Source organism: Salmo salar, chromosome ssa03 (genome assembly GCF_905237065.1).
Source record: "Salmo salar chromosome ssa03, Ssal_v3.1, whole genome shotgun sequence".
Lineage (NCBI taxonomy): Eukaryota > Metazoa > Chordata > Actinopteri > Salmoniformes > Salmonidae > Salmo > Salmo salar.
In genome coordinates this window covers 6,552,215-6,567,597 of record NC_059444.1, presented here as the reverse complement: position 1 = coordinate 6,567,597, position 15,383 = coordinate 6,552,215, and the positions used below count along the sequence as shown (strand labels likewise).

The window sequence follows — 15,383 nt, the reverse complement described above, 5'->3', positions numbered from 1 at the left end:
AATGCTAATTGGCCCTAAACAGAGAGTACACAGTGGCAGAATACCTGACCACTGTGAATGACCCAAACTTAAGGAAAGCTTTGACTATGTACAGACTCAGTGAGCATAGCCTTGCTATTGAGAAAGGCTGCTGTAGGCAGACATGGCTCTCAAGAGAAGACAGGCTAATTGCACACTGCCCACAAAATGAGTTGGAAACTGAGCTGCACTTCCTAACCTCCTGCCCAATGTATGACCATATTAGAGAGACATATTTCCCTCAGATTACACAGATACACAAAGAATTCGAAAACAAACCCGATTTTGATAAACTCTCATATCTACTGGGTGAAATAACACAGTGTACCATCAGCGCAGCAATATTTGTGACCTGTTGCCACAATAAAAGGTCAACCAGTGAAGAACAAACACAATTGTAAAATACAACCCATATTTATGCTTGTTTATTTTCCCTTTTGTACATGAACCATTTGTACATCGTTACAACACTGTATATATACATAATATGACATTTGTAATGTCTTTATTCTTTTGAAACTTCTGTATGTTTAATGTTTGCTGTTAATTTTTATTGTTTATTTCACATTTGTATATTATCTACGTCACTTGCTTTGGTAATGTTAACATATGTTTCCCATGCCAATAAAGCCCCTTGGATTGAATTGAATTGAGAGGGAGACATAGATAGAGAGATTGACAGAGACAGACCTAGAGAGATAGACAGAGAGAGGGCTCAATGGCTAAATGATTTTAGACATCCTCCCAAAGTGTTTAAAATAAAAACAGGGCCAACTCCCTGACGCAGCATCACTGTCCAGCCCTGTCTCTGTTCTGTCCTGTCCGTGTCTTGTCTCTGCCCTGTTTCTTTGTCCTGTCCTTTCTCTGTCCTGCCTTATCCTATTTCTTTGTACTGTCCTGTTTCTCTGTACTGTCCTGTCTCTCTGTCCTGTCTCTGTCATGTCCTGTCCTGTCCACATGACCTGTTTCTCTGTCCTGCCCTGTCCTGTTCCTCTGTCCTGTCCTGTTCTGTCCTCCTATCCTGTACTATTATGTTTTGTGGACACTATTTCCTTGCTTTTAGGGCCCATAATGCATTTTTTTTTAAATGGGCGTGGCTTCACAACGTTTTCAGATTTGAAGAAAATGGCGGAAAATGTGCAGCCGAAGTCCGACGAGAGCGGATACAAATTCATTGCTTTAACTAATTATGACAAATGTTAAGAAAATGTTGAGCAATGTAATAAAGTAATGACATTTCATATAAGTTACGTTACACATTATGTTGGCTGACAATTTGTTAGCTACCCTATCCTTACAAACCGCATAGCATATCATTCCAGCACTATGAAACCCAACGTTTATTGACTTGATTATTCACACACTGCCGGTGTCAGTAAACGTAGGAAGAAAAAAAACATAATGAAATTGTTGCCAGCAGCACAGTTACAGTCACCAACGCTCTGGATAACAGCCTAACCAGCTCTGCTAGGGTGAGTAAAATGGTCAGGATGAGGTGTTCTCTCATTTGTGTCTGGAAGTAGCTAGCCAACGTTAGCCAGTTAGCTTGGGTGCTTGACTGCCGTTGAATGCTCGAATCAACCCTACTCCTCGGCCAGAGCAATAATCTGACAAAGCTCTGGAATTACGAACGCCCAGAGCGCACTCTGGTACTCCAAATTGAATTTTTGAACGCACCCGAAATCATAAAATGCTTAGCTTGATTAAAATGACGCCAGAGAAGAAGGCAGATGTTTTACGTGCCCCCAACTGATTATGTTTTTATTGCTTTGTTTATTTGCGCTTGTAACTTATTTCGTACAAAATGTTGCCGCTACCGTCGCTTATGACCAAAAATAACTTCTGGACATCAGGACTAACTCACCACGGACTGGCAGAATCCTTTTTAACGAGTCTGACGAGCCCGACGCGAACGATATACTGCTTTCTCGAGAACAGGCTCAGATCCCTGTGATTTGCGTGAAGAAGAGGCGGAGAAAAAGGCGCCGAAGGGCAGGCTGCCTTCTGAGAATTCGTAGTCGATCGAACAAACCCCCACCACTTCCATTCTGCTAGCAAACGTCTTTGAAGAATAAAATAGATGACCTACGTGGAAGATTAAACTACCAACGGGACATTCAAAACTGTAATATTTATGCTTCACGGAGCCGTGGTTGGACGACGACACTATCAACATACAGCTGGTCAATACAAGACTAAGATCGAATCGTACTACACTGACGCTCGTCGGATGTGGCAGGACTTGCAAACCATTACAGACTACAAAGGGAAACACAGCCGAGAGCTGCCCAGTGACACGAGCCTACCAGACGAGCTAAACTACTTCTATGCTTGCGTCGAGAAAAATAACAGCATGTGATCACGCTCTCCGCAGTCGATGTGAGTAAGACCTTTAAACAGGTCACCATTCACAAGGCTGTAGGGCCATATAGATTACCAGGACGTGTACTGTGAGCATGCGCTGACCAACTGGTAAGTGTCTTCACTGACATTTTCAACCTCTCCCTGTCCAAGTCTGTAATACCAACATGTTTTAAGCAGACCACCAGAGTGCCTGTTCCCAAGAACACTAAGGTATCCTGCCTAAATGACTCACGTCTGTAGCCATGAAGTGCTTTGAAAGGCTGGTCATGGCTTACATGGCTTACATCAACACCATTATCGCAGAAACCCTAGACCCACTCCAATTTGCATACCGCCCCAACAGATCCACAGATGATGCAATCTCTATTGCACTCCACACTGCCCTTTCCCACCTGGACAAAAGGAAAACCTATGTGAGAATGCTATTAATTGACTACAGCTCAGCGTTCAACACCATAGTGCCCTCAAAGCTCATCAATAGCCTAAGGACCCTGGGACTAAACACCTCCCTCTGCAACTGGTTCCTGGACTTCCTGACGGGCCATCCCCAGGCGGTAAGGGTAGGTAACAACACATCCGCCACGCTGATCATCAACATAGGGGCCCCTCAGGGATTCGTGCTCAGTCTCCTCCTGTACTCCCTGTTCACTCATGACTGCACAGCCAGGCATGACTCCAACACCATCATTAAGATTGCTGATGACAGATGGCCGTGTGGTGCCAGGACAACAACCTCTCCCTCAACGTGATCAAGACAAAGGAGATGATTGTGAACTACAGGAAAAAGAGGACCAAGCACCCCCCCATTCTCATCGACGGGGCTGTAGTGGAGCAGGTTGAAAGCTTCAAGTTACTTGGTATCCACATCACCAACAAACTAACATGGCCCAAGCACACCAAGATAGTCGTGAAGAGGGCAAGACAAAACCTTTTCCCCCTCGGGAGACTGAAAAGATTTGGCATGGATCCCCAGATCCTCAAAAGGTTCTACAGCTGCACCACCGAGAGCATCCTGACTGGTTGCATCACTGCCTGGTATGGAAACTGCTCGGCCTACTTGTACATATTACCTCAACTAACCGGTGCCCCCGCACATTGACTCTGTACCGGTATCCCCCCTGTATTAGTCTCGCTATTGTTATTTTTTTTTCACTACAGTGTTGGTTAGGGGATTATAAGTAAACATTTCACTGTAAGGTCTACAACCTGTTCTATTCGGTGCATGTGACTAATAAACATTTAATTTGATTTTAGTAATTTGGTATGCTAACAAGCTAGCAAGAGGTTGCATAGCAACAACATCAATTTCCGGTATACAGGCGAAGAGCTAGTACACTCAACTGAAACAATGCCGTTTGTTAACATTTGCTAAAATTAACTAATAGTATATAGAATGCAGTATATACTCATTAATATGTAGTATACAGTATTTTAAGTATGGGTATTCGAACACAGCCAATGTAAGAGGGTCTGTTCAGAATATTGAACTATCTACAACTCTGGTGCTAGGGGATTAGGTTCCTGGTTCTGACCAGCATGGTGCCTTCTGATTGGCTAACAGAGTTCATCTGCGTGCTCTCCACATCGCTATAGTAACTGCGAGAGGCTTCTGAGGGTAAGGTCAAGGGTGCCAGTCTGACTGTGTGCCCGCTAGGGATGTCAGCAGATAAAACAGTCTCTCTCTCTCTCTCTCTCTCTCTCTCTCTCTCTCTCTCTCTCTCTCTCTCTCTCCTCTCTCTCTCTCTCTCTCTCTCTCTCATCTTGCCGTGCCACTAAATGTCTCTGTGCCATCTGGAGTTAGGGGAGGAAAAGAGGTTTCAGCACCCACTTTTTATTTTAGTATATATTCATATTTAGTGGTACTGCAGCAGAAGCCACACACCGTTCAAATTAAAAATCTCTATTACGTGTGTTTGGTTTGACTGAAAAGGTCAGCAGCATAATGACCTCACCAGGCACAGACTAAACAGACGTCAACAAGGGCAGGATGAGAATGTAGTCCATGACACACACACACACACACACACACACACACACACACACACACACACACACACACACACACACACACACACACACACAGGTGTACAGTTGAAGTCAGAAGTGTACATACACTTAGGTTGTAGTCATTAAAACTCGTTTTTCAACCACTCCACACATTTCTTGTTAACAAAAAATAGTTTTGGCAAGTTGGTTAGGACATCTCCTTTGTGCGTGACACAAGTAATTTTTCCAACAATTGTTTACAGACAGATTATTTCACTTATAACTCACTGTATCACAATTCCAGTGGGTCAGAAGTTTACATACACTAAGTTGACTGTGCCTTTAAACAGCTTGGAAAATTCCAGAAAACGACAAGCTTCTGATAGGCTAATTGACATAATTTGAGTCAATTGGAGGTGTACCTGTGGATGTATTTCAAGGCCTACCTTCAAACTCAGTGCCTATTTGTTGACATCCTGGGAAAATCAAAAGAAAATCAGCCAAGAGCTGAAACAGCCAAAGTCTGTTTCATCCTTGGGAGCAATTTCCAAATGCCTGAAGGTACCACGTTCATCTGTACAAACAATAGTACGCAAGAATAAACACCATGGGACCATGCAGCCGTCATACCACTCAGGAAGGAGACGCGTTCTGTCTCCTAGAGTTGAACGTACTTTGGTGCGAAAAGTGCAAATCAAACCCAGAACAACAGAAAAGGACCTTGTGAAGATGCTGGAGGAAACAGGTACAAAAGTATCTATATCCAGAGTAAAACGAGTCCTATATCGACAAAACCTGAAAGGCCACTCAGCAAGGAAGAAGCCACTGCTCCAAAACCGCCATAAAAATTCCAGACTACGGTTTGCAACTGCACATGGGGACAAAGATCGTACTTTTTGGAGAAAAGTCCTCTGGTCTGATGAAACAAAAATATAACTTTTTGGCCATAATGACCATCATTATGTTTGGAGGAAAAAGGGGGAGGCCTGCAAGCCGAAGAACACCATCCCAACCGTGAAGCATGGGGGTGGCAGCATCATGTTGTGGGGGTGCATTGCTGCAGGAGGGACTGGTGCACTTCACAAAATAGATGGCATCATGAGGAAGCACAATTATTATATAATGAAGCAAGACTTCAGTCAGGAAGTTAAAGCTTGGTCGCAAATGGGTCTTCCAAATGGACAATGACCCCAAGCATACTTCCAAAGTTGTGGCAAAATGGCTTAAGGACAACAAAGTCAAGGTATTAGAGTGGCCATCACAAAGCCCTGACCTCAATCCTATATAAAATTTGTGGGCAGAACTGAAAAAGCGTGTGCAAGCAAGGAGACCTACTAACCTGACTCAGTTACACCAGCTCTGTCAGGAGGAATGGGCCAAAATTCACCCAACTTATTGTGGGAAGCTTGTGGAAGGCTACCCGAAATACTAATTGACTGTATGTAAACTTCTGACCCACTGGGAATGTGATGAAAGAAATAAAAGCTGAAATAAATCATTCTCTCCACTATTATTCTGACATTTCACATTCTTAAAATAAGGTGGTGATCCTAACTGACCTAAGACAGGGAAATTTTACTAGGATTAAATGTCAGGAATTGTGAAAAACAGAGTTTAAATTTATTTTGCTAAGGTGTATGTAAACTTCCGACTTCAACTGTATTGGTGCGGTTGGCTTCCAGGTTAAGCGGGCATTGTGTCAAGAAGCAATGAGGCTTGGTTGGGTTGTGTTTCAGAGGACGCACGGCTCACGTCCGTACGGGAGTTTAAATGTATTTGGCTAAGGTGTATGTAAACTTCCAACTTCAACTGTACATAACAGTGTGTGTGTGTGTTTGTGTGTATGCATACATCATGTTGTGTAACACAGAACAATAGAGTTTGTGGGCTGAAACCTACCTTCTCATTCATCTCATCACTATCACAGTCAGCTGTGTGTGTGTGTGTGTGTGTGTGTGTGTGTGTGTTTATGCATGTACGTCCGTATGTCTGTGCCGTGTGTGTGTGTGTGTGTGTGTGTGTGTGTGTGTGTGTGTGTGTTTGCCAGTACTCACCAGCGCGCAGTATGTCTCAGGTGGGTCTCCACAGGTGATATTGGGCGGGTCCAGGCTGACGGTCAGGTACTTGGTCATGACTGTAGCTTCTGGTTGACAGGCCATGTAGTCCCACGTTAACCCTTCCTCTGTGTAGATCTGACTCTTACACACGTCATAGTGGCCCCAGGCAGCTGGATATTGCTGCATGGCCACACACACACTCACACACACACCGCCTGCAGGGTCAACATCACAGGACAACGCATCGCGTCTCGTCCTCGTCGTTGTAACTAAGCGGCTGTTTTTTTTTGTTTTTGTCCGAAGACAATGTGAAGGGGCGGGGCCAATGTGTTGTATCTTCCTCCTCGTGAGCCAATGGGTGTGAGGTTGTTAGGTTGGTGTGTTTTTAATCATCGTTGTGGCTGTCAGTCAGTCAGTCAGTCAGTGCCCTGTGGGAGAGAAGGAGAGGAGGTTATTGGACAGTCAAGGATCAGGTTGAAGGCAGAGTTAAAGGACTGGTTTAGTAGCTCTGGCGTTTCAGAGAGTAGACCACACACACACACACACACACACACACACACACACTCAATTGTCTTATTGGACAATTCTTACCCTTAGATAATGGCTTGGCTGAAATATACGATTTATATTTCTCTGCTTCGATGTAAAATCTAATCCTTATTTGAATACCATACCATAAAATTATTATTTTCTATACGTCAAGTAATTACATTTGAGAGAATTGCTTTTCCGGCTGGCTCCATCTTTTTCGTATAACTTAAAGTGTAGGAAGCATGAGTTTTAAAACCACACAGTGTGGTCAAAGACGTAATAACTTAATTGTAGTCACCATCTGGTTACATTTAACAACAAACATAGTTATGTTTTTGTGGTTTTATATAGTTAGTAACTTATTTTCAGATATCTTCGGAACTATGCAAAAATAGTCTGGGTAGCCATTTGTGGGATCCCTGCCTGGAGCCTTCCTCCGATCACCAGCTTGTTGACTGTTCCCCTCATCCCCCGTGCCCTCAGCCGCCTCTGGAATATTGCCTCTGGAATCTATCTACTTCATATTTCCCTTGATATATCGCTATTGGATTATCCTCACTGACTCTCCCTCAGCCCGGTTCTCCCACCTCTCAGCCGGATTTAGAACTCAACATTATTATTTTTTTATATTTTTTATAATTTAATAGAAATGAAAACAAGACCACTTTCTCTTGGTCACAGACGGATGACATCCCTTCGTGCTTAAAATTGTAACTGGTCTACACACATTTGAATGATGTCTCTGCGCCGCTCAGTGCACACGTCTAAGAGAAAATTCACTGTCGTCCGTTATATGAAATAGTGCCAATATTGTACTGTCACTAAGTAAAGATCCCATTTTGCATTGTTTATGATTTGATTGTTTCTATTTTTAGAAAGCATTTCAGTCATTCCAAATGCTATTGTTCCACTTCTGTTGAATAGGGAAAAATATATTATTTTTCATATTTTCACAATATCTGTACTATATACTTGCGCTTGTGAACCTCAAAAGTTCCAGACCTTTCCAAAACGATGTAACATTACCAGTTATTTTTTATTCTCATGAAAAATAATTACGTTTGAGTATGTCTATTTAGGCGAGAAATGTACATTTTGCCCCATCATTCAACTGGAGGACACCCCTACCACCTCGGGGCAAGCGAGCTGATGTTAGACAGGTACATTTCCCAACCTGGTATTAGGGCTGGAAAAAGCCAGTGTGTCAGTTTATACACGATGAAATTGCAAACCCCCGTGCATTTGACACAGCCAAAAATAGAAACCACTGTCTCACTGTCTAACTATTGATATCCTTTAGAACAATGGAGGGAGAGGAAAGTGGTTTTTTGGAGGGATTGGGAGAGGAAAATGGTTTGTTGGAGGAATTGGGAGAGGAAAGTGGTTTGTTGGAGGGATTGCATTGCAGGACACGTGAGCTATCTATCACAAAAGATCAGTAAGATGCAACAACTGTTCCTGTAATGGTACCTAACAGCTTTCAGTGTGTGTGTGTGTGTGTGTGTGTTGTCAGGTAGGTAATGCCTATCAGTTGGTGTGTGAAACAGAATAGATGATAACTGCTGCACACCAAGCTCAGACTGAGTAAATAGTGTAGTTGAACAACATGTTTCTAACTTTTGCATTTCAACTGAAGGTGTTCTGATTTTACAAACCACACTGATTTTCCAAGCCTTTCGTTTGTGAATGTTCCGTTACTAACGTAGTGATTAATAATAATGAAATATCACATTTACATAAGTATTCAGAGATTTTACTTAGTACTTGGTTGAAGCAACATTGGCAGCGATTACAGCCTTGAGTCTTCTTGGGTATGACGCGACAAGCTTGGCACACATCTATTTGGGGAGTTTCTCGCATTCATCTCTGCAGATCCTCTCAAGCTCTGTCAGGTTGGATATGAAGCGTTGCTGCACAGCTATTTTCAGGTCTCTCCAGAGATGTTCGTGTTCAAGTCCGGGCTTTGGCTGGGCCACTCAAGGACATTCAGAGACTTGTCCCGAAGCCACTCCTGCGATGTCTTGGCTGTGTGCTTAGGGTCGTTGTCCTGTTAGAAGGTGAACCTTCACCCCAGTCTGAGGTCCTGAGCGCTCTGGAGCAAGTTTTCATCAAGGATCTCTCTGTGCTTTGCTCCGTTCATCTTTGCCTCGATCCTGACTAGTCTCCCAGTCCCTGCCTCTGAAAAATATTCCCACAGCATGATGCTGCCACTACCATGCTTCACCGTAGGGATGGTGCCAGGTTTCCTCCAGGCGTGTTGCTTGGCATTCAGGCCAAAAAGTTCAATCTTGGTTTCATCAGACCAGAGAATCTTGTTTATCATGGTCTTTGAGTCTTTAGGTGGCAAACTCCATGCAGGCTGTAATGTGCCTTTTACTGAGGAGCGGCTTCCGTTTGGCCACTCTACCATAAAGACCTGATTGGTGGAGTGCTGCAGAGATGGTTGTCCTTCTTGAATGTTCTCCCATCTCCACAGAGGAATTTTGGAGCTCTGTCAGAGTGACCATCGGGTTCTTGGTCACCTCCCTGATCAAGGCCCTTCTCCCCCAAATGCTTAGTTTGGCCGGGCGGCCATCTCTAGGAAGAGTCTAAATACTTAAATAAAGTATTTCTGTTTTTTATCTTTAATACATTTGCAAAAATGTAAAAAAAAACTGTTTTTGCTTCGTCATTATGGGCTATTGTGTGCAGACTGATGAGGGAAAAAGTATTTAATACATTTTAGAATAAGACTGTAACGTAACAAAATGTGGAAAATATCAAGGGGTCTGAATACTTTCTGAATGCACAGTATAGCGTACCTCTCGCTCTCTCATCACTGAAGTGGAGTTGTGGAGCTGTGGGGTTGTGGAGTTGCCTTGGTGCTTATCTGGTTTGCAGTAGGACAAGAGAAAAAAAGGAAACACTAGGCAATAGTGGATGGGGCTGACCACATAAATGTTGGGTGTCATTCATAGAGAGAGAGAGAGAGAGAGAGAGAGAGAGAGAGAGAGCGAGAGAGAGAGAGAGCGAGAGAGAGAGAGAGAGAGAGAGAGAGAGAGAGAGAGAGAGAGAGAGAGAGAGAGAGAGAGAGAGAGAGAGAGAAGAGAGAGAGGGGGAGACAGCTGGTAATAAAGTAGAAGACTGTGGCTGGTTACTCTGCCATGATGATGAATAGCTGACACCCTGACCAAACTGACAGTTGACAGTTGAAAGGTCTAGTATGTACTAATAGCTTTATGATGTTAAAGGTCTAGTATGTAGTAATAGTTTTATGATGTTGACAGTTGAAAGGTCTAGTATGTAGTAATAGTTTTATGATGTTGACAGTTGAAAGGTATTCTGAAGATATTTTGCTGTGAAATAAATGTTGTTGCTCTCGATGTAAAACCACACCTGTCTTTTAGTACTAACTTACTCACAGTGTGCGTTTCCATCTGCCTAAATAAGATGACACTAACGCTTAGGCTTTAGCTCAGTGGGCTAACACAGTCGAGGAACACAGGAGACCAGGGTTTGAACTCACTCGGTCACACACCATGTTACCCAATGACTCACAATGCACTGGGGATAACTACATTTTCTGGGTTCAAAGGTTACAAGAAGAGAAATGCTATGGCTGCAACAGCGCATTCTATATTAAAAGTCATACATATTTCACTAGGTTTCTCTCTGTGTGTTTAGAGTACAGAGAGAGAAAGAGAGAGAGAGAGAGCGAGAGAGAGGAAGTGGGAGAGCGAGAGAGAGCGAGCGAAAGAGAGCGAGAGAGAGAGAGAAAGAGAGTGAGAGAGAGAGGAAGTGGGAGAGGGAGAGCGAGCGAAAGAGAGCGAGAGAGAGAGAGAGAATGAGAGAGCGAGAGAGAGGAAGTGGGAGAGGGAGAGAGGAAGTGGGAGAGGGAGAGCGAGAGAGTGATCAAGAGTGAGAGCGAGAATGAAAGAGACAGAGAGCAAGAACGTGAGAGAGAGACTATACAGCAAGATGTTTATCTCTCTCTTCCCTTCTTTCTCCTGTTGTTTTTCAATCCTGTGAAACACCCCCTTGTGTCCGCTAGCATCCCATCCATTAGGCCAGTCAGGTGGAGTAAACACGGTAGGCAGCAGTGCCCTGTGGCTTGTTCTGGTTACTCAGTAGACTTTAAAACACTGTGGATATACTCTGTTTATTTTATAATCCAACCCTACATACAGAAAAGAATTCACATCCCTTGACGTATTCCACATTTTGTTCTGGTTACAGCCTGAATTCAAAATGGATTAAATGGATTGTTTTTCTCAACCAGCTACACACAATGACATCACAATACCCCATAATGACATCACAATACCCCATGATGACAAAGTGAAAACATGTTCTTAGACATTTCTGCAAATGTATAGCACCTGGCTACTCCTACATACCCCTACCCCGGCCAACAGCTCTGCACCCTCCGCAGCAACTTGCCCAAGCCCCACCCCGCTTCTCCTTCACCCAAATCCAGATAGCTGATGTTCTGAAAGAGCTGCAAAATCTGGACCCTCTCTTTCTTCTAAAATGATCCGCCGAAATTGTTGCAACCCCTATTACTAGCCTGTTCAACCTCTCTTTTGTATCGTCTGAGATCCCTAAAGATTGGAAAGCTGCCGCGGTCATCCCCCTCTTCAAAGGGGGAGACACTCTAGACACAAACTGTTATAGACCTATATCCATCCTGCCCTGCCTTTCTAAAGTCTTCGAAAGCCAAGTTAACAAACAGATCACCGACCACTTCGCATCCCACCGTACCTTCTTCACCATGCAATCTGGATTCCGAGCTGGTCACGGGTGAACCTCAGCCACGCTCAAGGTCCTAAACAATATCATAACCGCCATCGATAAAAGGCAGTACTGTGCAGCCGTCTTCATCGATCTGGCCAAGGCTTTCGACTCTGTCAATCACCGCATTCTTATCGGCAGACTCAACAGCCTTGATTTCTCAAATGACTGCCACGCCTGGTTCACCAACTACTTCTCAGAGTTCAGTGTGTCAAATCGGAGGGCCTGTTGTCTGGACCTTTGGCAGTCTCTATGGGGGTGACACAGGGTTCAATTCTCGGGCCGACTCTTTTCTCTGTATATACCAATGATGTTGCTCTTGCTGCTGGTGATTCTCTGATCCATCTCTACGCAGACGACACCATTCTGTATACGTCTGGACACTGTGTTAACAAACCTCCAAACGCGTTTCAATGCCATACAACACTCTTCCGTGGCCTCTAACTGCTCTTAAATGCTAGTAAAACTAAATGCATGCTCTTCAACCTATTGCTGCCCGCACCCGCCCGACTAGCGCCTTCCCAGTCCAGAGCTTCTGGCGACGGTTCCCAGTCCAGATCTTCCGGCGACAGTTCCCAGTCCAGAGCTTCCAGCGACGGTCCCCAATCCAGAGCTTCTGGCGACAGTTCCCAGTCCAGAGCTTCCGGCGACGTTTCACAGTCCGGAACCTCCAACGACGGTCCACAGTCCAGAACCTCCTGAGACTGTCTACAGTCCGGAACCTCTTGAGACGGTCCACAGCCCGGAACCTCCAACGACGGTCTACAGTCCAGAACCTCCAACGACGGTCCACAGTCCAGAACCTCCTGAGACGGTCTAGTCTGGAACCTCCTGAGACGGTCCACAGCCCGGAACCTCCTGAGACGGTCCACAGCCCGGAACCTCCTGAGACGGTCCACAGCCCGGAACCTCCTGAGACGGTCCACAACACGGAACCTCCGGCGATGGTCCACAGTCCGGAACCTCCAGCGACGGTCAACGGTCCGGAACCTTCAGCGAGGGTCAATGGTCCGGAGCATCCAAACACGGCATCCAGTCCAGTTCCATGGCAGGAGCCCTCCTCGGCGTTGATGCCCAGTCCAGACATGGCGTCCAGTCCCGCTCCATGGCAGGAGCCTTCCTCGGCATCGAGATCCAGTCCAGGCACAGTGTTCAGCCTGGGTCCATGGCTGGATCTGCGGGATGAGTGGTTTCTTCGGCCCGCACCAGAGCCACCACCAAAGATGGTGGATCCGTGAGCTGAGCGGGTTCTTTGTCACGCACTAGAGCCGCCACCGACACTAATCACCACCCCACCCCCCTATTTGGTTTCAGGTTTTGCGGCCGGAGTCCGCACCTTGGGGGGGGGGTGGGGGTACTGTCTCACCCTTACCATAGAGAGCCATTGTTTCTCAATGGTGAAGTAGAGCAGGGCGTGACTGGGGGGTATTCTAGTTCATTATTTCTATGTGGGGTTCTAGGTTATTATTTCAATGTTGGTGATTTGTATGATTCCCAATAAGACGTAATCGTTGTCTCTAATTGGGGATCATATTTATGTAGCTGTTTTTCCCACCTGTGTTTGTGGGATATTATTTTGTATTTTGTGCATGTGCACCACTTAGTCACGTTTCGTTTATTCTTTATTGTTTTGTGCGGTTCACTTAAATAAAATATGTGGAACCCAGATCACGCTGCACGTTGGTTCGAGTATGCTTCCAGTTCGTATGACGAGTGTGACATTTATCGAACAAAATGACCATTTGTTGTGTAGCTGGGACCCTTGGGATTGCAAACAGAGGAAGATCTTCAAAGGTAAGTGATTTATTTTATCGCTATTTCTGATTTTTGTGACGCCTCTGCTTGTTTGGACAATGTTTTTAATGCTGGTGTATGCGGGGCGCTGTCCTCAGATAATCGCAGGCTATGCTTTCGCCGTAAAGCCTTTTTGAAATCTGACAAAGCAGCTGGATTAACCTCTATGAGACCCCTTCCCATTCTCATCCCGTTAAGAGCTTTACACAACTGGATTGTACAATATTTACACATCGTTATTTTTAAGAACTTGTCACAGATTTTCAAGCCGATTTAAATCAAAACTGTAACTAGATCACTCAGGAACATTCAATGTCATCTTGGTAAGCAAACTATTTGGCCTTGTGTTTTAGGTTATTGTCCTGCTGAAAGGTGAATTCATCTCCTAGTGTCTGGTGGAAAGCAGACTGAAACAGGTTTTCCACTAGGATTTTGCCTGTCCTTAACTCTACTCTTTTTATTTTATACTAAAAAACGACCCAGTCCTTGACGATGACAAGCATACCCATAACATGATGCAGCCACCACTATGCTTGAACATATGAAGAGTGGTACTCAATCCCTACTGAGTTCAATAAACTTTTTTTATATTGTTGAATTTTGTTCTAATGTCTGGATTCTGTTATACTGGATGCACTCTCTGCAACGTAGATTTAATAGAGACTCCTCTCAGCACAACAGAAGTCTCTCTCCGGTAGGAAGGGAGCTGATTTTATAGAGACTCCTCTCAGCCCAACAGAAGTCTCTCTCCGGTAGGAAGGGAGCTGATTTTATAGAGACTCCTCTCAGCCCAACAGAAGATAATCTCCTTTTCTTTCACATGCACCTTCAACCATAACAAGCCTATAGGCAGCCCACGCATATTGATAAATATTCTGAGATGCTAGTCTTTAAGTGCTCAAATGCGTATAGATTCTTGGATCAATTACTCCACGAAACATTCAAGTGAACTTACTGCATGTTTTAATTCAGCCTGAGGTGGGATGGGGTGGGTGGGGGGGGGGGGGGGACTGTCATAAAGCCCTTTTGTGGGGGAAAACGAATTCTGATTGGCTGGGCCTGGCTGCCAAGTGGGTGGGCATATGCATTCCAAGGCCCAATCATTAGAGTCTAATGCGTTTATTTCCATTGACTGATTGCCTTAAACTAAATGTAACTCAGTAAATTCTTTGAAATTGTTGCAATGTTGCGTTTATATTTTAGTTCCAGTATATTCATTCAGCCAAGTTCAAGCACCTAACTCAGGTTACTAGGCAAACTGAGCTGGCAAATGCGTGTTGTCTGGCTGATGAATGCCATCATAAGACTGTAAAATGACCCCCAGCTTTACTTGGCCAACACCCAAACCTCTGCTATGAGCCAGAGCCAGTCAGAGTGTGATCTATTGGCAGGGAACACAGAAGTGGCCCCACTGCCTGTCCCCCCTCTCTCTCTCTCTCTCTCTGCTGCTGTTTCTCTCTCCTTCACTCTCTCTCTATTTCTCTGCCTCTCTCTCTCTCTATTTCTCTCTGCCTCTCTCTTTATTTGTCTCTGCCTCCTTCTTTCTCTATTTCTATCTGCCTCCTCTCTATTTCTCTCTGCCTCCTCTCTATTTCTCTGCCTCTCCCTCTTTCCCTCTCTCCTTCCCTCTCTCTCCATTTCTCTGCCTCCCTCTTTTTATTTCTCTCTGCCTCCCTATCTCTCAATTTCTCTCTCTTTTTCTGCCTACCTCTCTCTTTCTATATATATCTCTGCCTCCCCCTCTCTCTGTCTCTCTCTCTCTCTACTTCTCTGCCTCTCTCTCTACTTATCTGCCTCCTCTCTCTCTCTCTCTCTCTCTCTCTCTCTCTCTCTCTCTCTCTCTATTTCTCTCTGACTCCCTCT

At 44.7% G+C, this 15,383-nt stretch overlaps 1 protein-coding gene across 2 annotated transcripts in view; it reads right to left on the bottom strand.

Annotated features, from left to right (window-relative positions):
* LOC106596915 (netrin-G1) overlaps window positions 1-15,383 on the bottom strand; it is a 224,165-nt gene that overhangs the window by 192,136 nt on the left and 16,646 nt on the right. For both annotated transcript variants that reach the window (XM_045714453.1, XM_045714452.1), the window contains exon 2: window positions 6,423-6,853. In XM_045714453.1, the coding sequence (XP_045570409.1) occupies window positions 6,423-6,611 (189 nt within the window). In that variant the 5' untranslated portion in view covers window positions 6,612-6,853. The remainder of the gene's footprint in view (window positions 1-6,422; window positions 6,854-15,383) is intronic.